Source organism: Equus quagga, chromosome 13 (assembly GCF_021613505.1).
Source record: "Equus quagga isolate Etosha38 chromosome 13, UCLA_HA_Equagga_1.0, whole genome shotgun sequence".
In the NCBI taxonomy this organism is placed as follows: Eukaryota; Metazoa; Chordata; class Mammalia; order Perissodactyla; family Equidae; genus Equus; species Equus quagga.
Window position 1 is genome coordinate 99,623,753 of NC_060279.1, and position 27,684 is coordinate 99,651,436.

General features: G+C 37.3%; 1 protein-coding gene across 2 annotated transcripts in view; it reads right to left on the bottom strand.

The window, feature by feature from the left end:
* Positions 1-3,268: 3,268 nt before the first annotated feature.
* The window catches only part of LOC124249787 (zinc finger protein 420), a 29,201-nt gene continuing 4,785 nt past the window's right edge, over positions 3,269-27,684 (bottom strand). Inside the window, exons 3-5 of one of the 2 annotated variants that reach the window (XM_046681141.1) lie at positions 22,553-22,641; positions 21,122-21,248; positions 3,269-6,217 (exon numbers count right to left, since the gene is read on the bottom strand). In XM_046681141.1, the coding sequence (XP_046537097.1) occupies positions 4,287-6,217; positions 21,122-21,248; positions 22,553-22,561 (2,067 nt within the window). In that variant the 5' untranslated portion in view covers positions 22,562-22,641 and the 3' untranslated portion in view covers positions 3,269-4,286. Of the gene's footprint in view, positions 6,218-16,164; positions 16,249-19,136; positions 19,471-21,121; positions 21,249-22,552; positions 22,642-27,684 lie in introns of those variants that run through there. The other variant, XM_046681142.1, reaches the window with a different exon arrangement.

Consider the following 27,684-nt stretch of genomic DNA (forward strand, 5'->3'; position numbering starts at 1 on the left):
TATTTGCTACTGTTTAATTACAATGCCAAAGATCTGGTGTAAATATAGTTTTACGCCTGATGATTCCTTTGCTCACTGGCTCTTTCATTTTTCTAGCCCTCTCATGTTCCCAGGCAATCATCCTGTACATTAAATATCTCACTTTAGTCACTATTTCGTATCTCTTTTCTTTTAAACCCCAACCTTCTCATCTTCCATACTTTCAGCTAACCCTACTTACCATTTCATGAAAGCACTGAAGGAATCAGAACACTTCCCAAGACTTCTTCCATCTCATGTACTCACTTCCCAGCACCTGCACCCCATATTCTGCCATTCTACTGCCAGGAATAACCTTCCCATGATATTACCTAAAGCTAATCCCTCCATCCACTAAATCTTACCTCCTCTTACCTACATAAGGTCATTGCTTCAGTAACTCTCACTTCTTCGTCCTGAATCATTTTCTTCCTCTACTGAATTACTCCAATCAGCATACAGAATTGCTATTACTTCTCCTCTCCTGAAAACAAACAAAAACACTCCTATTCCTATTGCCATGCTAATTATTAACTTATTTCTTTGTCTTTTGTAGCAAAATGCCTCCAAGCAGTTGCTCTATACTCATTGTCTCCAATTTCTCTTATCAGGCTTTTACTTCAATCACTCAAAACAAACACACAAATACCCCTGCTGTTCTCAAGGTCAACAACATCAATATTGCTAAATCCAATAGCCAACTCTCAAGCTTTGTATTATGTAACTGGCCACCAGTATCTGATACCATTGATCTTTCTTCCTTTTACTCACTTTTATTTGGCTTCTGTAATGCCACACTATCTTGGTTTTCTTTTCATCTCACTGGTCGTCCTTAGCATAGTTTGCTGGTCTGTCCTTTTGTCCTCAAACTCAGTGGTGGAATGCACAGTGGATCAGTCTTTGCTGTCCTTCTTTTCTCTATCTACACTCAGGTCCTTAATGATCTTATCCTGCCTCATGACTTTAAATAAGTGTAGGCAATAACTACCAAATTAATATACTCTCTAGAATAGTACAAGCTAGAACATCCATGTGCCTACTCAATATTGTCATTTCGTGTCTAAAAGACATTTCAAACTCAACATGTCAAAAACTGAACTCCCAATCTTCCAACACAAACCTGATGGAACAGTAGCTTTCCCCATCTCAGCTGATGGGAACACCATCTTTCTAGTTGCTTGGAACCAAAACCTTTGAGTCAAAATCATCCTGGACTTTTCTCTTTCTCTCACACCTGACATCTAACGCCTAAATAAATCTTGCTTGCTCCATCACATTTACATATATCTAGAATCCAACCACTTCTCACCATTGTTACCACCCTGGTCTGAGCCACTATCATCTATCATCTGAATTAATGCCATAGCCTCTTATCCACTTAGGGTTTTTTTGTTTTCACAAAAAACAGCAGCACGTCAGATCGTGTCCTCTGCTCAGAACTGTCCAATGGCTCCCCACTTCCCTCAGAATAAAATCCAAAATGCTTACAATGACTCACAAGGCCTTACAAGATATGGCCCTGCTCTCTCTCTGACCTCCTCTATCAATCATCCCCTTGCACAAACCTCTACAATAGCTTCTCTGATGTTCCTCAAATACACCAGCATAGTCCCATAGTAGGACTTCTGCTCTAGTCTCTTCCTGTCTGGAGTACCCTTCCCTTGGATAACCACTGACTTACTCCTTCAAATCGTGACTCAAATCTTTCCTTCTCCATGGTTTAGTCTATTCTATTTCATTGCTCATTCTATTTCATACAGCAACCTAAACTGTCATATCCCTTGTGACTCCTTTTGAATGACCTTTCCCCCCATAACACTTATATCCTAACATACTCTACAATTTATTATTCTTCTATCTTCTCCTGCTAGAATTGCTCAGATATGTCCCAAACACCTAAGATAGTGGCTGGAATTATAGTAAGTACTTCATAAATACAACTAATTTTAGAACAATAGGCTCAGGTGGGGAAAGCATTTTAAACTCATTTTTGCTAGCAGACTCACTGCCTTTGCATGGATGGGGCAATGGTTTCATTTTTTTGTTAAGACTGCCACGATAAGTGGCTTCAGTTAAGGGTCTAGAATCAGTTTGGAATTTTGAACCCCACAAGTTTCAAAATTCTGAATTTACTGTCAACCTAGATTGAGCACCTGCATGCATAGTATCTCTCTCTTTTTTTGCTGAGGAAGATTCGGCCTGAGCTAACATCTGTGCCAATCTTCCTCTATTTTGTATGTGGGTCACCACCACAGCATGGCTGCCAATGAGTGGTGTAGGTCTGTGCCTGGAACGAAACCTGGACCACCAAAGTGGAGTGCGCCAAACTTAACCACTAGGCCACATGGCCAGCCCCAGTATTTAACAAAGCAATATCACTTTCAGTCTCTGCTAGTGGCTTCTGCAGTTAACACTACACTAAATTCATTTCTTTCACAGGACATTACCGAAAGCAGCAAGAAACATCCAATACACACATTCTGAATCACTCCTACCATTTACCCTAACATTACAGCTTTGACACAAGATCTGCCTTGTAAGATAGAGTAGCAGGGAGTCTGACCAAATGTCCCATCTATAAAAACAAGATCTTCAGTTTTCTAGCCTGAAGTGGGTCTATCCTCATTCTTCATGGCCCTAAGTCAGTCCACATTTGAAATTTCTTTAACCCACAGCACTTCACTTCCAGGTACAAAATTTTATATCCTTAATCATTTTTAGGCTCATTAACAGAAAACAACAGCATCAACAAATAGGAAATTTATTTAAATTTTATATAAAGAAATACAAGAGGCAGGTAGACCAGAGTTGGTATGGCTGTTCCATGAAATCAGCACAGATGTAGACCCGTTCTGTACTTTTGCTCCATCATCCTTAATACTCAGATACCATTCTCAAAGTCCCCGTAAAATTGTCAGGGCTGCAGATTAAATGTTCACATTGTAGGCAGGGAAACAAAGAAGTGCAGAGAGAAAAAAAGGATTTCTTAGATGTTCTACTCATACAAATACCACTTCCATCTTGTTGACCTGTGAGGGAGGCTGAATGTTTTCAGCCAAGAATTCTGTGAGAAAGGGAAAAAATGAGGCCGGCCCCATGGCCGAGTGGTTAAGTTCAGATGCTACGCTTCGGCTGCCCAGGGTTTCACTGGTTCGGATCCTGGGCGCAGACATGGCACTCATCAAGCCATGCTGAGGTAGCATCCCACATGCCACAACTACAAGGACCCACAACTAAAAATACACAACTATGTACCAGGGGGCTTTGGGCAGAAAAAGGAAAGATAAAAATCTTAAAAAAAAAAAAAAAAAAAGGGAAAATGGATATTGTGTAGGGAAATAGCAGTCTCTGACACAGACTTCCATCATTTTTCATTGCAAAATAGTCTGTAATGTCAGTTTTTAATTTTAATTCAAAAGCTGTACATTCAAGTTTTAAAAAATTTCCTGGTAGATTTATTTTGGCTATCGATTTTTTTCGTTGTTTTCGTTGAGATGGTGGAAAATACTAGTTTTTGGACTATCTTACAATTCACTTCACATCCCTTCAACAACAATCCACTGATTAAATCTACAGTTGTGTTGTTGTTGTTGTTGTTGTTTTTACAGTACTAATTGCCTCTTAAAGCATACGGGATGAGATCTGAATAGAGCTTTCTCACATTCATTACAGCATACAGTACCCCCTACTCAAATAATCGGGGCTAAGTGTTAATGAAAGATTTCTCGATATTCATTATATTCATAAGTGTCCTCCTCTCATGCAAATTCTCTAAAATAACACTACTAATAATGATAGCTAATATATGTGATATGCTATGTTCAAGGCACTGTTCTAAGAGCTTTACATGTAATAACTCACATAATACTTCCAAGAATCTTATAAGGAAAGTATTATTCTTGAGTCTATCTTACAAATTATTAAACCAAAGCAGAGGTTAATTACCATGATAAATGTCACAAAGGAAAGCAACTGGTAGAGTCAAGATAATGTTGAAAAAGACATATGGTACAGCTGAAGGCCTTCCTATATTTACTAAATTAACAGGATTATTCTTTACTATAATGTGCTAAAGTTTAACAGGTTCCAGTAATGAAAGGTTTTTCTACATGGATTACATTAACATTATCTTTTCCCCATATAAATTCACTGATGCTGAACTTTGTGAGGCAAATGTGCTCCCATATTCACATTTTAAGAATTCTTTGATAATAATGGATTAATGACCAGAGAAAGCTTTCTATATTAATCACAAAGAATCAGGTAATTCATATATAAACTTGTGAGCCATGACTGAAGTCTATCCCACATTCCTTATATTCAAAAGATTTCTCACTGATATGAATTCTCTGATGTTGTGTTAGTTGTGAACCACGAGTAAAGGCTTTCCCACATTCCTTACATTGGTATGGTTTCTCACCAGTATGAATTCTTTGATGTCGAGAAAGATGTGAGCTCTGAGTAAAGGCTTTTCTACATTCTTTGCATTCATAGGGTTTCTCACCAGTATGGATTCTCTGATGTAGAGTAAGTTGGGAGCCATGACTAAAGGCCTTTCCACATTCCTTGCATTCATAGGGTTTTTCTCCAGTGTGAATTCGCTGATGTTGAGTAAGTTGTGAACCACGAATAAAGGCCTTCCCACATTCCTTACACTGATATGGTTTCTCACCTGTATGAATTCTCTGATGCTGTATAAGTAGTAAGCCACGAGCAAAGGCCTTCCCACATTCATTACATACATACGGTTTCTCACCAGTATGAAGTCTCTGATGTTGAGAAAGATGTGAACTCTGAGTAAAGGCCATTCTACATTCTTTACATTCATAGGGTTTCTCACCAGTATGGATTCTCTGATGTTGAGTAAGCTGTGAGCCACGAATAAAAGACTTCCCACATTCCTTACATTCATAGGGTTTCTCACCAGTGTGAATTCTCTCATGTTGAGTAAGTTCTGAGCCACGACTAAAGGTCTTCCCACATTCTTTACATTCATAGGGTTTTTCACCAGTATGAATCCTCTGATGTCGAGTAAGGAGTGAGCCACGATTAAAGGCCTTTCCACATTCCTTACATTGATAGGGTTTCTCACCAGTATGAATTCTCTGATGCTGAGTAAGTTGTGAACCATGACTAAAAGTCTTTCCACATTCCTTACATTCATAGGGCTTCTCATTGGTATGAATTCTCTGGTGTTGAGTAAGTTGTGAGCCGCGAATAAAGGCCTTCCCACATTCCTCACATTTATAGGGTTTTTCACCAGTGTGAATCCTCTGATGTTGCATAAGTAATGAGCCACGAATAAAGGCCTTTCCACATTCCTTACATTCATATGGCTTTTCCCCATTATGAATTTTCTGATGTTGAGAAAGCTGTGAGCCACAAATAAAAGCTTTCCCACATTCCTTACATTCATAGGGTTTTTCACCAGTATGAATTCTCTTATGCAGAATAAGTTGTGAGAGCTGAGTAAAGACTTTCCTACATTCTTTACATTCGTAGAGTTTCTCACCAGTATGAAGTCTCTGATGCAGAGTAAGTTGTGAGTTCTGAGTAAAGGCCTTCCCACATTCTTTACATTCATAAGGTTTCTCACCAGTATGGACTTTTTGATGTCGGGTAAGTTGTGAACTACGAATAAAGGCTTTTCCACATTCTTCACATTTATATGGTTTTTCACCTGTATGAATTCTATGATGTAAAATAAGTTGTGAGCTCTGAGTAAAGGCCTTCCCACATTCCTTGCATGCATAGGGTTTCTCACCAGTATGAAGTCTCTGATGAAGACTGAGCTGTGAATCACGACTAAAAGCTTTCCCACATTGCTTACATTCATAGGGTTTTTCACCAGTATGAATACTCTGATGTTGAGTTAGGTGTGAGGCTCGTCTAAAGGCCTTCCCACATTCCTTACATTTATAAGGTTTCTCAGGGGAATGACATCTGGGATGTTGAGTTAAGTAAGTATGCTGGCTGAAAATGGACATTTTTTCATATATGATCATCCCTTGCCTGAAATATTCCTCCTGACTTTCTTGTTGCTTTTCCAATGTGCCTTTGACTTCTAAATAATCTCTGGAACTGGACTCCTCAAGATCCCAGTTTTCAAGCCTAGCACTCATTTCCCATTGGGATAATTCTGTTTCATAAGTGTCCTTTTTTGGAGATAATTTCTTATTTGCACTCCTTGAAGGCAAGTCTGAAAGATACAAAATGTCTTGTCATTTCAGAAGGAGAATTTCCACAGTAGATCAGACTATATATGAAAATATATACACGGAAGTAATACCCATAAGAAATACCTGGTTTACATCCATTTTACAAAATTTTTCAAATACTGTTTATGATGACCTATAGTAATACTTACTTACCTTTCACATCACAACCTTATACATATATAGTTTCCGAAAACAACAGCTACCCTGTTTTCTATTCTACACTATTCTAGTCTCCGCTTTCTCCCCTCCTCCCTTTCTCATCCACACATACACCTACACATTCAAAACCCACTAAACCCAGATTTCATGCTGCAGTAATGTGTTGCTACCTAGAGTTTGAAAAAATATTAGCTTAGAATGATCTCATATATTAACATGTAAAAAAGAGCAGCTCAGAGATCAGAGAATAATAAAACCTCACTGAGAAGATAAGGGAAGAGATCAAGGAAACTTTTTAAGTCAGTGGTTCTCAAACTGTGGTGGGGATCAAAATCACCTGGGGACCCTGTTAAAATTAAAGATGTCCAGATTACCACACCAGACTAAATCTGAATCAAGTGAATCAGAAAAAGAGCATGGAGATCTCTAGTTTTAATACTTCCCACCAACTGATTCAGATTGTGATTTGCTATTTCTGCTTAAAACTTTTAAGTAACTTTCTAGTTAAACTTAGAGTAAAATCCAATGCCTTCCATGACTTTGACAAAGCCCTCCATGGTCTGGTCCCTGCTTCTATCTGATTTCCTCATGAGCCTTCTCATCTTTGCTCACTATTTGCCAAACATACTAGATTCTTTTTAGCTCTGAAAAATTCACAAAGCCAATCTCAACTTAGAACTAACTAGAGCCTGTTCCATGTCTTTGGATTGCTCTGTATGAGCTCCCCTGCACTGACTGACTCTTTCTCATCCTTCAGGTCTCAATTTAAATACCAGTTCCTGAACCTTAAATGTCCATTTCCTGTAACAGAAGGCTAGGTAATCTAAACCAACCTTCCTGATAAGAGCAATTTTACAAATTGGACAAAATATAAAAAGGCTCCTGACTGAAGGCACTGGAGAATTAATGTTGGAATAAACAGTTGGTGGGCTAAAAGTTAAAAAATATGAAAACTTAGAGAAATAAGCCCAACATTTGGGGCCACTTTTCCACTTAGGGAGGTCTTAAAATTCTAGAAAAGGCAACTGAGATGTGGAGAAACTATGCAGTGTTTTGGACTATTTCATAGGGCTTGGGTGACAATAACTGGAGAACAAGGCCCAGCATAAGTTTCTCCTTACTTTGGGTTGGGAACCCTGAGGGCTACAATAAGGGAGAAACAGTAAACCAGTCTACGCAGGGTCTGAAGCCTGAATCATCTCTGAATCATCTCAAACCCAGAAATCTGAACTAAGGTAATTCAAGATTGCCGGCCATAAGCAAACCTAAATCTTCACTGGAGATGTATAACATCATCCAAGGCTTCAATTACTTTTGTAATTTTTCTTTATGATATATAGCACTCAATAAAAAATAATCAGGTTAATGAGGGTACAAGATAACGACTGAAAAACAGTAGAAAGAAGATAAAAGAAACAAACTTATAAGGGCTCAAGTCATGTATCACCACCACAGTAATGATACACAACAGTTCTGTCACTCCTAAACACTCTAGTGCTGTCCCTTTGTAGGGAACCTCTCCTCACCTTACAGCAGATGCCTGGAAACCATGGATTGGTGGTTTCCCCAACACCTCCCTAAAGATGGAAACAAAAGTATATCTATACTAAATCTAAGATAAAAATAGAAAAAGTGATCATATGCACCTCTCTAATTGCCTTGCCTTTTGCATACTCCTTCCCAGGTACTAGTGAGGATTATCTTCTTTAGTTATGCCTATCCTTTTCAACCAAGATACCAAATTGCTTTTGTTTACTTAAGTCTTTACTTCACAATCTGTTTTGTTTCTTTATGCCCTGTCTCATGTCTTCTCTTATTTATTCTTCTATCCAAGGTCGATTCTATGTGTTCATCCCAGAAGAATGTCTTTATCATGTCTCAGGCACTGCTATAGGTCAAAGATGTAATGAATGGTTTCTGTAATCTTAAGGAATGTTGGGGATATTGAAGAGGAAAAAAAAAAAAGCAATTATTGAATATAAGGGAAGGCATCTGGAGTGATAAAGTTCCAGGCATTCTATTTAAAAAAGAGTATGTTGGATAGAAATAAGAAAAAGAACACAAACAAAATCTCATATACTGCTAATGGGAATCCAAAACAGCACAACCACAATGAACGAGAGTTTGGTTGTTTCTAATAAAGTTAAACATACACTTACACGATCCAGCAGTCCTATCTGTGGGTATGTACACTTTGTCCAGACAAACATCTGTACGCCAAAGTATATTATAGCAGCTTTACTCAAAATTGCCAAAAAATTGGAAACCCAGATGTCCCTCAAAAGATGAATGAATCAACAAACTTTGGTATTTCCCTACAATAGAACACTATTCAGCAATAAATAGAAACAAACTATTGCTTCATGCAATAATATGAATAAATCTTAAATATATTTTACTAAGTGAAAAAAGCCAGACCCTAAAGGCTACATAGTTTGATTCCATTTATATGATATTCTGGGAAAGGGAAAACTGTAGAGATGGAAAATAGGCCACTGGTTTTCACAGGCTGGAGAGGGGGAGGGATTGACAACAAAGGGACAGCATGAGGGAATCTGAGGGTGTAATGGAACTGTTGTATATCATGACTGTGACAGTAGATACACTTGATACGTAAATGGTGCATCGGATTTCCTGAAGGCCACCAATAAATGTTGGATAAAACATAATAAACAACCTTCTAAAAGTATGCCAAGCTTAAAATAAAATAAAGAAGATCCACAGGGGCCACAATGAAGTGATAACCAGAAAGTAGAGAGGTAAACATGCTTTGAAGCCACAGCCACCCTTGGGACATTTGCCGTCTTCAATTGCCTACGTTTGAATCTTAACACTCTAAAAAAACCAAGAGACAAGGCCTTGGGCCAACAATATGTCAGGGATTAGAAATAAACCTCTTTACAAAACTGGAACCATCCAAAGCCTACAGTTCAGAGGGAGGGAAAAAAAGACAACTCTGGCTTCAAAGGCAAATGACAAGGAAACCTTAGTCTCACCCATTTTAAGAAATTTGACTTTTACTCTGAGGTGGGGAGCCACTGGAGAGCTGTGAGCAGCCTGACAAGATTTGACTTTTGTTTAAAAATGAATCATCCTGGTGGTTTTGTTTAAATTTTTTAAAAAAAACAACAGAGAGTCAGTGGAAAAGTAGAGAAGCTAGGTAGATGGCGGTTAGGAGCAATAAGCCACATGGCTCAGACCAGATGACTGTGGATGAAGGGGTGGAGAAAGTGAGATGTGACAAGAAATTTTCGCATACTGAGGTACATGGGGCAGCAGCTATTCTGGTTTAAACCTGAGTCAGCCTGAACTAAAAAAGGCCTAACCTACGGCCTGTCAAACATACGTGGTACATCTGGTTTATCCATTAAAGTAAAGAATGCATTAAACATTATCCCCAAGTAAAAGAATGCACTCTTTGAAGATAAGGATGCACCCTTCCTTTCCTACGATACCAGGATCAGTAATACCAGTGTTAGTACTCCTGAAGATGTTTCCTTTCCTGGACATCAGGGTCATTTTGACCTGCTCATCTGCAACTGAATATCTCTTTGAAACTCTTATGAATATGTATCCTAGGCATGTTTGATGTATATTCTTTGTTCTAAAAAGGTATAAAATTGTACTGAAAACCATGCTTCTCTGGAACGCTTTCTTCCTTTGTGGAGACTACCTTCCCAGATTACAGTCCTCAGCCTGGCTCAAGTAAAATTCACCTTCTCTCTCTTATCTATAGAATGGTTACTGGTTACTTGTGCTGACAGATGTCATTGGATTCTGGATATATTTTTTAGGTTTAATAAAGAAGATGTGATGACTGATTGGACATGTAATATGAGAGAAATCAAAGAAAACTTAAGTATTTTGGCTGAGCATCCAGAAGAATGGAAGTGCTGTTTACTGAGAACTCCTCATTGTAGTAGGAGCAGGTTTGGGAGAGAATATCAAAGAGTTTGGTTTTGAACTATTAGATATTGCAAAGAAGATGTTGAGTAGGCAGATATATGTACAAATACAGGGTTCTGGGGAGATATTTGGATTAGATATATAAATTTGGGAGTCATCAATAGATGACATTTAAAGCTATGGAATTTGATTAGATAATCCAGGAAGAGTCTTTGGATACAAAAGAGATGGGAAGAGAAGGGAAGAAAAGATAAGGGAAATTTGAGGATTGAGCCCTGGGGCACTTCAACAATTAGAAGTCAGGTAGATGAGAAGGAACCAAACAAAGGAGACTGAGAAGGAGCAGCCAATGAGCAAGGCGAAAAATTAGGAGAATGTGGAATCCCAGAGGCCAAGTGAAAAAAGTGTTTTAAGGACAAATGGTCAATTATGTCAAATGCTGAGAGATAAGATAAACGGTGACGTCTAATTTAACAAAGCCTTTAATATGGAGATAATTAGTGATCTTTTTGGTGGAGTAATGGGGAAAAGTTTTGATTGAAGCAGATTTAAGAGCATGAGAAAAGAGCTGGAGCTAGGGAGCATGGAAAATTCTTTTGAGAAATTTTGTTGTAAAAAGTAGCAGAGAAATGAGGCCGTATCAAGAGGAAAATAATGTGTGTCAAGAGATTTGTCTGTTTTATTTTTTCTTTTAAGATGGGAGAAACTACATGTTTGTGTGCTGATGAAAATGATTATAAAAACGTCCCTAAACAGATGAGAAGGAATGGTATTCAGTACACAAGTAGAGGTACTAGCCTTAGATAAAGGCACAGAAAGTTCATCTATCATAACAGGAAAAGAGGCAGAATGAGTATAGATGCAGTGAGGTAGACTGATGAGGAAGCTTGTAAAAATTCACCTCTGATTACTTCAGTTTCCTCAGTGAAATCAGCTCAGGGCAATCATCTTAGAGTCAGGCAAGTGGAAATTATAACAGTCATGACCATTATGCAACTAAAACTTAGCTCTGAAGTAAATAAACAAAAATTGATAGACATACAAAGAGAAACTGATAAATCCACAGTCATAGTAGAGGACTGTGATACTGTGATATAATAAGAAATATCTATTTGGTCTTTGTGCCTGATTTCTGGCACAGAGCTCCTAAAACTCTTAGAATTTCCTGGTGATAAAGTTAAAAGGAATGTCTTTCGTTATTCATAACAAGTCCCTTTCTACCACACCTGAGTTTATGTTAATGAGGTGACTGTTGGAGAGCCTCTGAGGATGGGGGGGCTGGTTGCCAGGGGAACCAACCATATGATTAGAGGGTTGGAACTTTCAGTCCTACCCCACCTACCTCTAGGGAGGGGGAGAGAGACTGGAAGTTGAATTGATTACTAATGGGCAATGATTTCATCATCATGCCTATGTAATGAAGCCTTGATGAAAAACCCTAACTGAAGGCGTTCAGAAAGCTTCTGGGTCAGTGAACACATCAAAGCGCTAGGTGCCCAAGAGGGGGCATGGAAGCTGTGCACCCCTTCTCCACACCTTGCCCTATGCGTCTCTTCCATGTGGCTGTTCCTGAGTTGTATCCTTTAAAATAAATTGGTAAATGTGAGTGAAATGTTTTCCTGAGCTCTATGAGCCATTCTAGCAAATTACTGAACCCAAGGAGGAGGTTGTGGGAACCCCCAATTTACAGGCAGTCAGTCAGAAGTACAGGTGACAACCTGGGACTTGCAATTGGCATCTGAAGTGAGGAGCAGTCTTGTGGGACTGAACCCTTAACTTGTGGGGTCTGCACTAGCTCTGTGCAGTTAGTGTCAGAACTGAGTTAAATTGTAAGACACCCAGTTGGTGTCCACCAAGAATTGCAGAATTGCTTGGTGTGGGAAAATCCACATATCTGGTTTCACAAGTTGTGTGAGTAAAAGGAAACAGTTTTTTTTCCTTTTAGGATAATAATATAAACAGACAAGAAATAAGGACAGAAGCCTAGAACATAATTGATAAGATAGGTAGACAGATAAAACTGATAACATGTTACCACATTATGATAAAATTAGAAATTACAAAAACATAGAAAAAACAATACAGGGGCCAGCCCAGTGGCACAGTGGTTAAGTTCACACGTTCCATTTCACTGGCCCAGGGTTCGCCGGTTCGGATCCCAGGTGTGGACCTATGCACTGCTTGTCAGGCCATGCTGTGGTAGGCATCCCACATAAAACAGAGGAAGATGGGCACAGATGTTAGCTCAGGGCCAGTCTTCCTTAGCAAAGAGGAGAGTTGGCAGCAGATGTTAGCTCAGGGCTAACCTTCCTCAAAAAAAAAAAGAAAAAGAAAAAACAATACACAATCCTAGAACTAAGTAACTATGATATGTCTATATAATGTTTGTCATAAAAAGAAGTAAAAATAAAACTTACAAATAACTTAGAAGTAGATACCAAGAGCAACTCTGTGTGAAATCCCATGAGATTCAGCTAATGCACCCACAGAAAACTTAGTCTTAAATGCATTTATTAGAAAACAAGAAATAATTAAAAACAAGAGAATTAAGATTTCAACTCAAGAAGCACAGGGAGAAATAAACAAAACAATTAGCTGGCTAAAAATCAGAAAACAAGTAAGCTAGAATTTAGAAAGAATAGAAATGATTAGAAAAACTAAAAGTCAATTCTTTGCAAATACCAATAAATGATATAGAAACTTGATATTGTAGGGAAAAAATCAGATTGGGCACAAATCCAAAACACAGGAAAGGAAAAGGAAGAACATAAAACCAAAAATCCAAAGGAGTCAAAAAGTGTTTATTAGAAAAACCTACATATAACTCAACAGTAAATTAGAAAAATTAGATGAAATGGATAAAAATAATAAAACATGACTCACAAATATAGAAAATCTGAGTCTACATCAATAACTACATAAGAATTTTAATGTAAGTTCAATGTCTATGTTCCTAAAAGGCAACAGATACTGATGACTGATGTATTACTGGCAAGATCAACCAAACCATTAAAGAATACATAATTCCAATCATACATAACTGTGCTGAACATATAAAAATATGGAAATCTCCCCAAGTCATTTTACAAAGTTAAGTTAACTCAGATAAGAAAACTGGACAAAGACAGCTCAGGAAAAACAAGCCAATCTCATGAACAAACATAGGTAAAATTTTAAAATAAAATATTAGCAACATAGAATCTAGCTGTGTATTTAAGGACTAAAACATCATGATCAAATAGGGTTTATCCCATGAATGAATATAGTTCAACAGAAGAAAATCTATTTTAAGACCCTCTATTAAAAACTCTCTAGGGGGCCAGCCCCGTGGCTGAGTGGTTAAGTTCTCACGCTCCGCTTCGGCAGCCCAGGGTTTCACTGGTTCGGATCCTGGGCGCGGACATGGCACTGCTCGTCTGGCCATGCTGAGGCGGCATCCTGCATGCCACAACTACAAGGACCCACAACTAAAATATACAGCTATGTACTAAGGGGATTTGGGGAGAAGAAGGAGGAAAAAAGAAGATTGACAACAGATGTTAGTTAGCTCAGGTGCCAATCTTGAAAACAAAACACAACTCTCTAAGACAGAATGGTTCTTCCTTAACCTAATTAAGGGTATTTACCAGAAACCTATAGAAACATATTTTAATAGTTACAGACAGTCACAATGGTGTGACTTAAAATATTTTGACTTTACAATGGTGCAAAAGTGATATACATTCAGTGGAAACTGTACTTTGAATTTTGATATTTTCCCAGGCTAGTGATATGTGGTATGATACTTTTTTTTTTAAAGATTAGCACCTGAGCTAACAACTGTTGCCAATCTTCTTTTTTTTTCCTTCTTCTTTTTCTCCCGAAAGCCCCCCAGTACATAGTTGTATATTCTAGTTGTGAGTGCCTCTGGTTGTGCTATGTGGGATGCCACCTCAGCATGGCCTGACGAATGGTGCCATGTCCGCACCCAGGATCCAAACCAGGGAAACCCTGGGCTCCCGAAGTGGAGTGCGAGAACTTAACCACTTGGCCACGGGGCCGGCCCCGGTGGTATGATACTCTTTTGTGATGCTGGGCAGCAGCAGCAGCTGAGCCACAGCTCCCAGTTAGCCACACAATCATGAGGGTAAATAATGGATACACTTACAACCATTCTGTACCCATCCAACCATTCTGTTTTTCACTTTTGGTATAATATTCAATAAATTACATGAAATATTCAACACTATTACAAAATAGGTTTTGCGTTAGATGATTTTGCCCAACTGTAGGCTAATCTAAGTGTTCTGAGCACATTTAAGGTAGGCTAGGCTGGGGCCAGCCCGGTGGCACAGTGGTTAAGTGCGCATGTTCCGTTTCATCAGCCCCGGGTTCGCCAGTTCGGATCCCGGGCACGGACATGGCACCACTTGGCACACCATGCTGTGGTAGGCGTCCCACATATAAAGTAGAGGAAGATGGGCACGGATGTTAGCTCAGGGCCAGTCTTCCTCAACGAAAAGAGGAGGATTGGCAGCAGTTAGCTCAGGGCTAATCTTCCTCCTCAAAAAAAAAAGTAAGCTAGGCTAAACTATGATGTCTGGTAGGTTAGGTCCATTAAATGCAGTTTTGACTGATGAAATTTTCAACCTATGATGGGTTTATCAGGAGAGAACTCCATCATAAGTAAAGGAAGATCTGTAAACACCAGAAGCACTCCCAATGAAGTTTGCAAAAGACAAGAATTATTTTCAAATTGTGAAATACTTCAATACTCTTCTCCTACGGATTATAGTTTGTTAAAAACAGTACAAATAGAAAAGGAAGAGATAATATATTATATAGAAAGAGTAAAGGAAGAGCTAATACATTATATGTAGAAAGCAAAATTATCTACCTAGAAATCCAATATTAGCCACTGAAAAACTATTAGATATTTCTACAAGGTTATTATGAATTTATAGAAATCAGTATTTGCTCTCTCTCTATATATCAGTATCAACCCTTTAGAAAATGTCATAGAACAAAATATTCTATTCATAATATTAACAGAATTTATAAAATACTGAAGAAATTAATAAGAAATGTGTAAGAGGTTTTAAGAAAAAACAATGAAACTCTACAAACGTACACGAAAAGAAAAGTAGATATACAGCATGTTCAAAGATAGAAGGATTGAATATTGTAAATATGTGAATGGTTTATCAGATTTCCTGAAAACACCATGAAATGCTAGATAAATATGACAAACATCCTTTTAAAAGTATGCCATGCTTAAAGCAGACTGAAAGGAGGTACAATGAAGTGAGAACCAAAAACTAAAGATAAACACACTCTGAAGCCACAGCTACCTCAACACACTTGTTGACTTCAATTGCCTAAAGTTTGTATCTTAATGGTCTGAAAAGAATCCAAGATACAAAGCCTTGGGCCCACAAAAGGTCAGGTGTTAGCAGTGAACCTCTTCACAGAATCAGAACTATCCAAGGCCCACAGTTCAGAGCAAGGAAAAAAATCCATCTGCCCTCAAAGGAAAATGACAAGGAACGTTTCAGCCTTGGCCTAGACTCTCAATGAAAAGGAGAAAAGAATGCTGTGGATAATTCATCATTACACAAGAGCCCCTAAGCATGCAAGAAACTGCAGTTAGACTCGTTCCCCAGAAACTGAAATTGTTGAGTGATACATATACTATAAATACTTGAAATATATGAAAATATATAAAATCAAAACCATGAGAAAGGGACTATATAGAAGTAAAAAAAAATAAGATTTAGGGGAGAGGAAAAATCAAAGTTGTAGAAATAAAGCAATATAATCAGTTACATTAAAATCTTAAGAAAAAAATCTTAAAGCAGCTAGAGAGAAAATACAGATTACTTACAAAAGGAACAACAATGAGACAGATGGCAGACTTCTCAAGAGCAACAAAGAAGCCAGAAGACAGTAGAATAATATCTTCAGAGCGCTGAGAAAAAAATAATTGTCAGTAGAGAATTCTAGACCCAGTTAAATCATCAGGCAAGAATGAAAGGTGAAACAAGGTTATTTTGCAACAACAGCAAAAATAAAAACTGAGAGCATTTACTACCAATAGGCCTTGCCTATCATGATAAATAAAATGATCCCAGTAGGAAGGTTTGATGGAAGAGGAACAGTGTACAAATAAAGGGATAATCATGTGAGTGAATCTACAAGCAAACATGGCCATTATAAACAAAAATAATGCCCATTTGGGGGGTTAAAAAGAAAACAGAAGTAAAATACCAGACAACAATAACATATGAGATGGGAAAGATTAATCAAAATTAAAGCATTCTAAGATCCTTTATACTGTCATGGTAGAAGGGAGAAATTAACTTTAGCCTGTATTAAGTATGTATTTGTTAAGTGACGCACACAAGAATGATAATGATTATAGGACCAAAACAGGCATGGATAGTCCCAAAATATTTAAACTCACCAGTAATCACAGGTATATGTTATTCCATCTTTTTTTAATCTATAAATTGACAAAGATATTTTTAAGTGAAAATATCTAGTGCTGGTAGAAGTATAGAAAAAGAGCAGTCATACACTGCTGATACAATCCTGGTAAGAATTTTGTGACAATGAAATATCCATTTCACATAGAGCTGTCAATATCTCATCTCTCTATGGAACCTCAACTTACTGCCACAACAGCCACCAACTTATTTCAAGTAGGCATGATCCTTTTTACTTGTGTTTTTCAACTTGGCCTTGAAATCCTAGGGGTGAGAGTGGGGCATATAGTTATTGCAAAACCTCTGCAGAGAAGTATGCAAACCACATATTGTATGTGGATTGAGTAACTATGTTTTAATATTAATTAAAACATTTAATATCTAACAAAAATTTAATTTCCATTAAATGTCTATTTTTTCAGACATCATTACAATTAGTAAAAACTACAAAGCTCCATTTGCATTAAAAAGAATGAAGTGCATGTGATAAAAAGTTAAAGATAACCATTAAAAGCATGTAAATAGTGTAAGCCTTCCAAACTAAGTAAGAGGGAAAATGGAGTTAAAAAAACAAAAACAAAATACAGTATCCATCCTAATTAAGGAGAGAGATTACAAAAGGAAGCAAAGAAGATTAAAAGAGCAAACAAAAAGCATAAAATAGGGGAGAAATAAATCTAAGCATACTGGCAGTAATTAAGTGGAGTGAACCTTCAAATTTAACAACTCAATTTTCAGATAATGTCATATTGCAGTGGTTAGCAAACATTTGAACATCTGAATAACCTAAGGAACTTCAAAACACAACGGTAATGCGTCTCATGCGTCTCGTGCCCAGAGACTGTGATTTAATTGGTCTAGGGTGTGGCCTGGGATCTGGAATTTTTAAAGGGACTCCAGCTGTTTCTAAAGTGCATGTAAGTTTGGAAATCATTGCCACATTTTTTTCCAAAGTGGTTATGCCTGTTGATACTGCCATCAGTAAGGTATAGAGCATTTAAAAAAAGAAAAACAAATCTACTCCAGTGTAATTCCCAGACCTACAGTTCAGTCATTTCAAGTGTACGGTGCAGTGGTTTATAGTATATTCACACAGTTATGCAACAATCATCACAATCAAATTTTATAATATTTTTATCACCTCAACAAGAAACCCTCTGGGGACCAGCCCTGTAGCCAAGTGGTTAACTTCACATGCTTCGCTTTGGTGGCCTGGGGTTCACTGGTTTGGATCCTGGGCACGGACCTACACACTGCTCATCAAGCCATGCTGTGGTGGCATCCCACATAGAGGAACTAGAATGACTTACAACTAGAATAAACACTTTGTACTGGGGCTTTGGAGAGGGGAAAAAAGAGGAAGATTGGCAACAGATGTTAGCTCAGGGCCAATCTTCCTCACACACACACACAAAGAAACCCTGTGTCTACTAGCAGTTATTTTCAATATCCTCATTCTCATTCTCCAATCCACCCCCACCTCCCAGCCCCCACCCCAGTGCTGGGCAACTGCTAATCTACTTCCTGTCACTACAGATTTGTCTACTGTGGACATTTCATATAAATAGAATCATACAATATGTAGTCTTTGTGTCTGGCTTCTTTCATTTATCATGTTTTCAAAGTTCATCCATGTTGTAGTGTGTATCAGAACTTCATTCCTTTTTATTTCTGAATAATATTTCATTGTAAGGATACACAAAATTTTATTCATCCAGTTGATGGACATTTGGGTCGTTTCCACTTTTCAGCTATTGTGAATAATGAGGTATACAGCACTTCTGCCTCCAAGAGTTGTGATCACTTGGTACTGTCAGACTTAATTTTTGCTAATGTAGGGTGTGTGAAATAATTATGTCACTGTGGTTTTAATTTCCACTTCCTGATTTCTAATGAGGTTGAGCACTTTTTCATGTTTACTGGCTATTTGCATTTCCTTTTCCTTGAACTGCCTATAAAATGTTTTTTACCCAATTTTTCAAAAAGGTTATTTACCTTTTTCTTATCAATTTATAGAAGGTTTTTATACTCTAGATACTAATTTCATTGCAAATATCTTCATCCAATTCATGGCTTGTGTTTTACTTACTTTATGATGTCTTTTTATAAAGAGAATAATTTTCATGCAGTTAAATGTATCAATCCTTTAATGATTATTTTAAAAAAGAACTAAATAGAACCTTTAGAAATGTCCTATTTGTTTCTCTTTCAAATATGTTCCTTTATGAAAATCTCTTCCTGCTTGTCATTTTTGCAATTTAGTCTATTTCTTTAAATATTTCACCAAACTTTATATTTACATCTAATAATTCCAATATGTGAAATATTTTGCCATGTAATCTGTTGTTTCCTTAGATTATCTATCACTCACCTGTGACCTGTTTCCTTGTGGGTGTGGTGATCTTTGTGAGCTCATCTTTTGTTGATCTTAGTTTGTGAGACTTCTAAAGCCCTCTTACTTTCCTCCAGAGAGGATCTGCATTTGCTTCAGCCAGGAGTCAGAGGGTACCACCTTAGCCAATAAAATTTCAACTCCTTTTTTTCTATTGCCTGTCTTTATTTCTTATTACTCCTTCATTCACTCTTTTTTAGATATAATGTTTTTCTGTTCCTCATACAAAGTTAATGCCTATCCCAAGCCCTTTATACTTACTACTCTATCTGCCTGGAATACTGTTCCCCAGATATTAGCCTGACTCTTGCCCTTACTTCAGTCACGTCTTTTTTCAAACAGTACCTCCTTAGACAGGCTTTTCCAAAATCTCTCTAAAACAGCCCACTCCACTCCCCATTTAGTTCTTTATTTGCCCACTCTACTTTACCTTTATTCATACTGCTTATTGCTACCTGTAATTGTTATACTTATTAAATAAATGTATTTATGTACATATAGAGGCATACACATATATTTTTATTTCCTTATTTATTTTGTATTTCTCCCACAAGAATATAAGTTTCAGTAGAACAGGAATCTTGTCTAGATCATTATTTCTCCAATGCCTACTACAGTCCCTGGCACAAAATAGGCCCTCAATAAATATATTTTGAATGAATGAACAATTTTAAAGAATGCAGACAATGATATAAGTCTAAATACACAAAAAATATCTGGAAAGGAACTAACTCTCTAGTTTACATAAAAGGTTGTCACTGGGGAAAAGGAAGAGCCCCTCCCTCCTTTGAAAGTGGGAAGGATTATTATAAAAGACAAAAATGGAGAAGAAGTAGGGATTAGGTGGGATTCCTTAGGGAGACCGTGCTCTTCTCAAGTCAGAGGGTTTTTTCCCACACAACTTGGGCCCTGCAGGGGAGTGCACCAACCAATAACTTCCTAAAGCCTTTGAAGAAAGAGGAGCGAAGGGGCAACAGACAGTTATAGTGCATTGACTTGCAGAGTCCAAAGAATAAAGTGATCATGCAGGTAGGAAAATCACTTCTTAAAGTTTTAATTGATATAGACTATCTTATTTTGCTACAGGAAAAAACAAATTTTCTTAGACCATCACAGGTTTTTCCTGAGCTATTTTCCAATTAAAAGTGGTTGTAGGGGCCGACCCTGTGGCCAAGTGGTTAAGTTTGTACGCTCTGCTTCGCTGGCCCAGGGTTTTGCTGGTTTAAATCCTGGGCGTGGACACAGCACTGCTCGTCAGGCCACACTGAGGCGGTGTCCCACATGCCACAACTAGAAGGACCCACAACTAAAATATACAACTATGTACTGGGGGGATTTGGAGAGAAAAAGCAGGAAAAAAAAAAAGAAGATTGGCAACAGTTGTTAGCTCAGGTGCCAATCTTTAAACAAAAAAGTGGTTCTAGCATATTCATTCAATGTAAAATACTAAGTTCTTAAAATGTAGTATTCAACCAAAAAAATACAAATAAGAGAATGTGTTTGTTGTAATGGATTGTGTTCACGTGAATTATTAGTAAATTGCACTGATCCACCCTATCAGTATATAAATAATATGAGCTCTTATGTTGTCAGAAAAACCATACATTTCTGCATCTATTTTTTAAAAAATATTTAGAGCTCCTTTAGCAGATCTAAATTGTAACAATGCAAAGCCTGTTTTTTCTGACAATATTGCAAGTGTCCCAGAATTCAAATCTAGCTCCTTGATCATCAAGGAAGACAGAAGGAAGACAGAAGAAAAACAGGCAATTATATTTGAAGGAAGGAGAAGATAAATGTGCCCTTTGAAACTATCTATGTCTACTGCTAGTAATTTAAAACCATTCCTTAGAGAATAAGAAGAAGAAATTCAGTTAATGACTTAAAAACAACCTTGAAATAACATCAGAGAAAGCAGCCATTGCAGAGGTAGATCCTGAAATACTAGGGGTTGATGTCCTTACCTAGTGACACCAGATTACTATAGTTCTCCAACATCACATCTCTATACAAGTCTTTTTGAGCAGCGTCCAGGCATTCCCACTCTTCCTGAGAGAAGTCAATGGCAACATCCCTGAACATCACTGATCTCTGAAACAGCAAACATAATACTAGTTGTGGAAATAAAGAAAATATTTTTTCAATGGAGGGGGAGATGACGGGGAGCTCTCCACAAAGGAGGCAACAGAGCAAAGAGGCTGGGAAGCCTCTGACATGAATGAGACACTAAAGATACTCGTGCTTCTGAAGTGCCAACATGTTCTTTTTTATTTCTGTTACTGTAGATATTTCCTGCATATAGAACATCTCATTAGACACATAAGTCTGGGAATTAATAAAGTAAATGCAGTGTCCCAATTAAAAGAAATAGCATACACAGGCAACCTGTACAGTATGTATCTTGTATATCACATGTTCTCAATAAATGCAAGTTTCTCTTTCTTCTTGTCTATTTAAGAAATAAGAAAAATTGGGGAAATATTTCTGTAAAATCTTATAAAATCTCTACCTTATAAAATAAGATTTGTATAAAATTAAAGAATTTATTGGAACCTCAGGTTCATCATTGTATCAGATTATTATCTCATACGCATTTTCCTTGTTACAATAATTTAGTAAATTTTTTAATGGGCTGCAGAATAGCTCCATGTAATGAGTATATGTGACTTAATAAGTCAGCATATTTGAACATTTTAGGTTATATAAAAATCTCGCAGGCATTTCTTACTTTTGGGAGTTTATAATTCTCGACGACTTTTGTACATGAATGATTGCCTTTCTTGTTACTATTCATTACTTATAAATGTACCTTTTCTTTGTTCTAAGTAATAAAAGATGGAAAAGACAATCCAAATGTACACATTCAAGAATAGCAAATAATGTTGAATCTCAACACGATCCATAGTTTTGGTATTCGTCAATTACAGATTCCCAGGGAAGATCCCCGACCTCTCTGTCTTCAGTCTCTAATCACGTTCCTAATCTTAAAAGCTCACAAAGCACGAGCTCTTGCCATGTAAGGAGACTGAGGCCAGTCGAGTCCGACTCCTATCTCGTCTAACTGGGAAACTTAGGTTTAAAGTGAAGTTCAAAGTTTTCTCATGTGTGGTGCATTTAACATCCTCCTCTATCTTATAAAATCAGGGAATGTGCTTTTCTTATATCAGTGCTCCTAGTCAAAGATGCTCCATGAATTTTTGAATAGGTATGTGGATATAGGTTAGATTAGAAAGACATACTTAGGGAAGACATTATCACTTATAAGAATGGAACACACTGGGAGTACATTCCTGAGTGGGGTCAGTTAGGAAGTTTCAGGAATAAGGAATGCAAACATGTCCATACTCTGTAAAAACGTGACTGCTTAAAGAGGACACAAAGAAACACAAATTTACCTGAGCCATGGTTTTTAGAGCTGCAAGAAATGATCAGCCCTCCTCTGGATTCCTATATTAGAGAAGCACAGGGTCTGGAAAAGGCAGAGCTGGGGAGGAGAAAACAAAGCCATGAGACCATACTCTTTGGAAAGCTCCAAATGAGTCAGTTAGAATTATCTTTGCTGCTCTCCTCTTCCTGTCTCTTGCTCCCATCCCCAAAATACACTAAGGAGAGGAGATATAGGTGGTGGTTCTTACCCCAGTCAAACTCAGTGCTCTCTGAATACAAAAAGAAAATATCTGTAAGAATTTCTCTACCATTTCTGAAATGAAACTTATAATGTGACACATTTATGTACGTTATACCAAAAATAGAGATAATGACCAACTGTTATATTTCAATATATTAATGATCATACACAACCTCATCAGAAGGCGCAAATAATTAAATGCTTATGCTTGCACCTACTTAAAATGAACAAATTTAGATTTATAAGATGACAATATTCAGCCAAGTATTGTTGATATCTTTTATTTATATTTGACATTTTAAAATAAAAGCTATATATGTAGACAGGCATACCTCGGAGATATTGCAGGTTCAGTTCCAGACCCCCCAATAAAGCAAATATTGCAATAAAGCGAGTCATATGAATTTTTTGGTTTCCCAGTGCATATAAAAGTCATGTTTACACTATACTGTAGTCTTTTAGATGTACAATAGCATTATGGCTAAAAAAAACCAATGTATACACCTTAATTTAATAACGCTTTATTGCTAAGAAATGCTAACCATCATCTGAGCCTTCAGCAAGTTTTAACCTTTTTACTGTTGGAGGGTCTTGTGAAAAATGCAGTATCTGTGAAGTGCAATAAAACAAGGTGTGTGTGTGTGTGTGTGTGTGCAGAATCAATGAAATTCATTATCTACAAGTGGAGGCTTCTACAAATCTGTGATACTGGCAAGTCAAACATCACAAGCAGCGCTGCCATCCGTGCTGTGACTTTTTAAATGGTTTAAAAAAATCTCCGCAAACTTCTGAATAAAACAAACTACAATCTTTTCTCAAACTATAGTAGCATTCCTGAGAGATTTAGCTGATAGTAAAACCAAGCAATAATAGTAAAATGGACAAATTCAGCAATTTTTAAAAATCATGCAAACAATGCTTTATGTGAGAGGTTCTAGACCTGGATAATTATAAACACATCTTTTCCCAGCTGTGGTCCTCATTTTGTAGGTCATACAACAATTCTTTGTTGTGTACTGCAGGACTCCTTGATGAAAAGTTGGCAAACTACTGCCCACCAACTATTTTTGTACATAAAGCTTTACTGGAACACATCTACACTCATTTGTTTATAAATTGGCTATTTTCACACTACAGTGGTAGAGCTCAATAGTTTCAACAGAGACCACATGACCCATAAAGCTTAAAATATTTACTGTGTAGCCCTTTACAGAAAAGCTATCTAACCTTTGATATCTAGATCAGCTTCAAGCCTTCAAATGCCAGAAGCCTTGACCCTCAACCCAGTTATTTTAACACTCAGAAGCACCCAGATATATTATTTCCAAACATCCCCTAGGGAGAGTCACTGCCCTTACAGAGAGTCACTGCTACAGGTGCCCCACAAGTATTTAATCAGAAATTCCACTTCTTCCACATGTGGAAAGCTCAATAGATAATTGTGCCCATCTTTTTTTTTTTTTAAGATTTTATTTTTCCTTTTTCTCCCAAAGCCCCCTGGTACATAGTTGTGTATTTTTAGTTGTGGGTCTTTCTAGCTGTGGCATGTGGGATGCCGCCTTAGCATGGCTTGACGAGCGGTGCCATGTCCACGCCCAGGTTTCAAACCAGTGAAACCGTGGGCTGCCGAAGCAGAGAGCACGAACTTAACCACTCGACAAGGGGCCTGGCCTAATTGTGCCCATCTTAACAACCAAAAATAATTCAGATAAGTTGAAAAATCATAATTTCTTTTAAATTCATCACAGAGCTAAAGACACAAAGAAATTTAAATGCAATAAATTCCCAAAAGTACCAAGCTCTTGAAAGACATATGGATGCTCCCATCTCTGGCAGGGCTTAGATTAAATTGTAATTACTTAAAGGTAAACAGTCCAACCATTCCAATAAAAAGATAATGTAAAGATAAAAAAGCAAGTGCCAACTAGATGCTCTTTACAAGAGCAAAGTGCCAACTATATGCACTTTAAATATAAAGGCACAGGTGAGTTGAAAGTAAAATGGTAGAGAAAGATATACCATACAAATACTAAGCATGAGAAAGCCTGTGTACCTGATTAATATAAGACAAAAGAGACTTCAAGACAAAGAGTAAAACTAGAGAGAAAGAGGGCAAATTCATCAAGAAGACATAGCAATTCTAAATGTCTAGAGATTTAACAACAAAGCATCAAAATATATGAAGCAAAAATTGACAGAACTAAAGGAAAAAATGAACAAATCCACAATTAGATTTGGAAATTTTAACATCTTTCTCTCAGTAATCAATAGAACGAGTACACAAAAATAATCAGTAACAATATAGAGGATTTATGTATAACACTATCAAGTACCTTGACATAATTGATACCAAACCCAATTGTCAAGAATACCACACCCAACTGTCAAAATCTGAGCTGAGCTCAAGAGAGTCCAGCTGCCAGTTGTCGGAAAAACCAATTAAGACAACAAGCCAAAATGAAAGTAACAGTCAAGCCCTTAATCACTTACTAGTCACTTGATATAAGCAAGAGGCTAACCCAGAGAAAGCGCTGACTCCTCCACTGTTCATATTCCCCCATGGAAAAGCACCTAGAGAGGGTCAGGTCGAACAGCACAGATGTGGTGAATCATCTCACTGCCAAGAGAGTACCAAACAAAAGGCTCCTCCCATTTCGTGGGCTAGGGCCATAGAGAGGGAGAGGAGGAAGGGCTAGGAGTTGAAAGGTACTGAGCACTGAGTCACAGTGGAGAAAAAGTGTCTTCAAGGTTTTCCCCACTACCCTTGATAAGGAAGTCTTGGCAGAGGTATCTGATAAGGAGGTATCCTAAGGGAGGTGCTTGGGCTAGGAATGCAGATATGCAGAAGAGCAGAGCTGGCTAGGGGGCCTCAGTCCTTGACTGCAACTCCCTTAGGAGAGTGCAACGTACTGGTTATGCACGATGTCCAGAGTGGGGAGGAAACAAGTATCAAAAATATTTTAAAATTGAATCATACAGAGTATATTTTCTGGTCTTTGTCCACACATCATTAAATTAGAAATCAATAAGAGGTCTAGAAGAATCTCCAAATATTTGCAAATTAAACACACTTCTAATAGCCCATGAGTCAGAGAAGAAATAACAAAAACATTACCAAATATGTTGAACCGAATGACTACAAAAACACAACTTAACAAATTTTGTGGGCTGCAGCAAAAGCAGTATTTAAAGGAAAATTTATAGCTTTAAATGCTTATACTAGAAGAAAAAGGAAGGTGTAAGATCAATGACTTAGGCTCCTACCTTAAGGACCTGGAAAAAGAAGAACAAATGAAGCCCAAAGTAACAAGAAAAGAAATAATTTAAATGATATGGACAAATGCCTTAAAACACAAATTACCAAACGTCACACAAGAAGAAAAAGAAAACATAAATTGCCCTATAGATATTAAAGAACTTGAATTTTTAGTAAAACAAAACACTCTTCCCACAGAGAAAGTCCAGATGGCTTCACCAGTAAATTCTACCAACATTTAAGGCAGATATACTATTCTTTAACAAACTTTTTCAGAAAATAGGAAAAGGAGAAGACACTCTCTTCTACATTTTGAGGCCAAATAACCATGATACCAAAACCTGACAAAAATATTACAAGAAAAAAATTATAGTTCAATATCTCTCATGAGCATAGACACACAAAAACATTATGAAGTAGGAATACTGGCATTGTTATTCCAAAATCTATATATATAGATAGATATTCTGAAATGATTACACACACATACACATATATCAATGAGAATAAAGCAAGTATGTAATTATCTTAGTGTTATTAGGAATAAAGATTTTCAGAGTACAAAAAGAAATACAAATATAAAATCAAGAAAAACTCTATAATCTTTAAATTCAATTGGAAATATCAGTATAAACTTAGGATTTATTTTTCTCCAACTAAAAAATATGTATTTAACCAGCTCTGTAAAGGCCTACAAGCGATAACAACAGAAGCAATGAGAACTCCTACTATCCTGATTATGCCTTCTTAAAACCACTTCCCACTAAAAGGAAACAGGGCTCCATAGAGAAGTGACTGATTTCAAGTTTGAGTTAGGAAAATGTACAAGATGAGCCTAGAACTTCTTGTCACACCAGGAAGTTTGGACTGTACCAAAGACTACCGGGGTCATGTCAAAAGGAATCCAAAGGAAGCTAGATCAGAGGCAGTACAGAGGATCCCATTGGCCATGGATGGGCAATTTGAGTATTAATAAGAACAATAACTGCTATGGACTGAAACATATCAAATATATTTAAATCCTCAAGTTCAAATATTTTTAAAATCCTCAAGTTCATAATAATTTAAAAGGAAGACAGAGAATAAACTTTGGAAGATGCTGAAAAATGAGAGAAAAATCAAGCTTTTATCTTATTTTTTTTGCATAAGCTATACTTCAGAGTAACCAAGACACTAATGAGAGGATGGCTCCCTTTACAGAAGTATTCCAGCTAATAAATGCAGAAGAATCAACAGAATTGGAATACCATTTTGTAACTCCTGATAAAATAACGGATTCCAAGTAAAGATGATCAATGGCTACTGACATCACATAAAGAAAACAACCAAATATTACCACTTTGGAAAACAACCAAATACACCACTTCATAGACATGCACACCATTATGTATGAAGGATTAGTGAAAGCAAATAAGCAAAAACACAAAAACCTGAACCTGATCAAGCCTCTAGAATTAAATTCCAATTTATAAGAAATACAGGGTTATGGGGCTGGCCCTGTGGCCAAGTGGTTAAGTTCGCATGCTCCGCTGCAGGTGGCCCAGTGTTTCGTTGGTTTGAATCCTGGGTGCGGACATGGCACTGCTCATCAAACCGCGCTGAGGCAGCGTCCCACATACCACAACTAGAAGGACCCACAACGA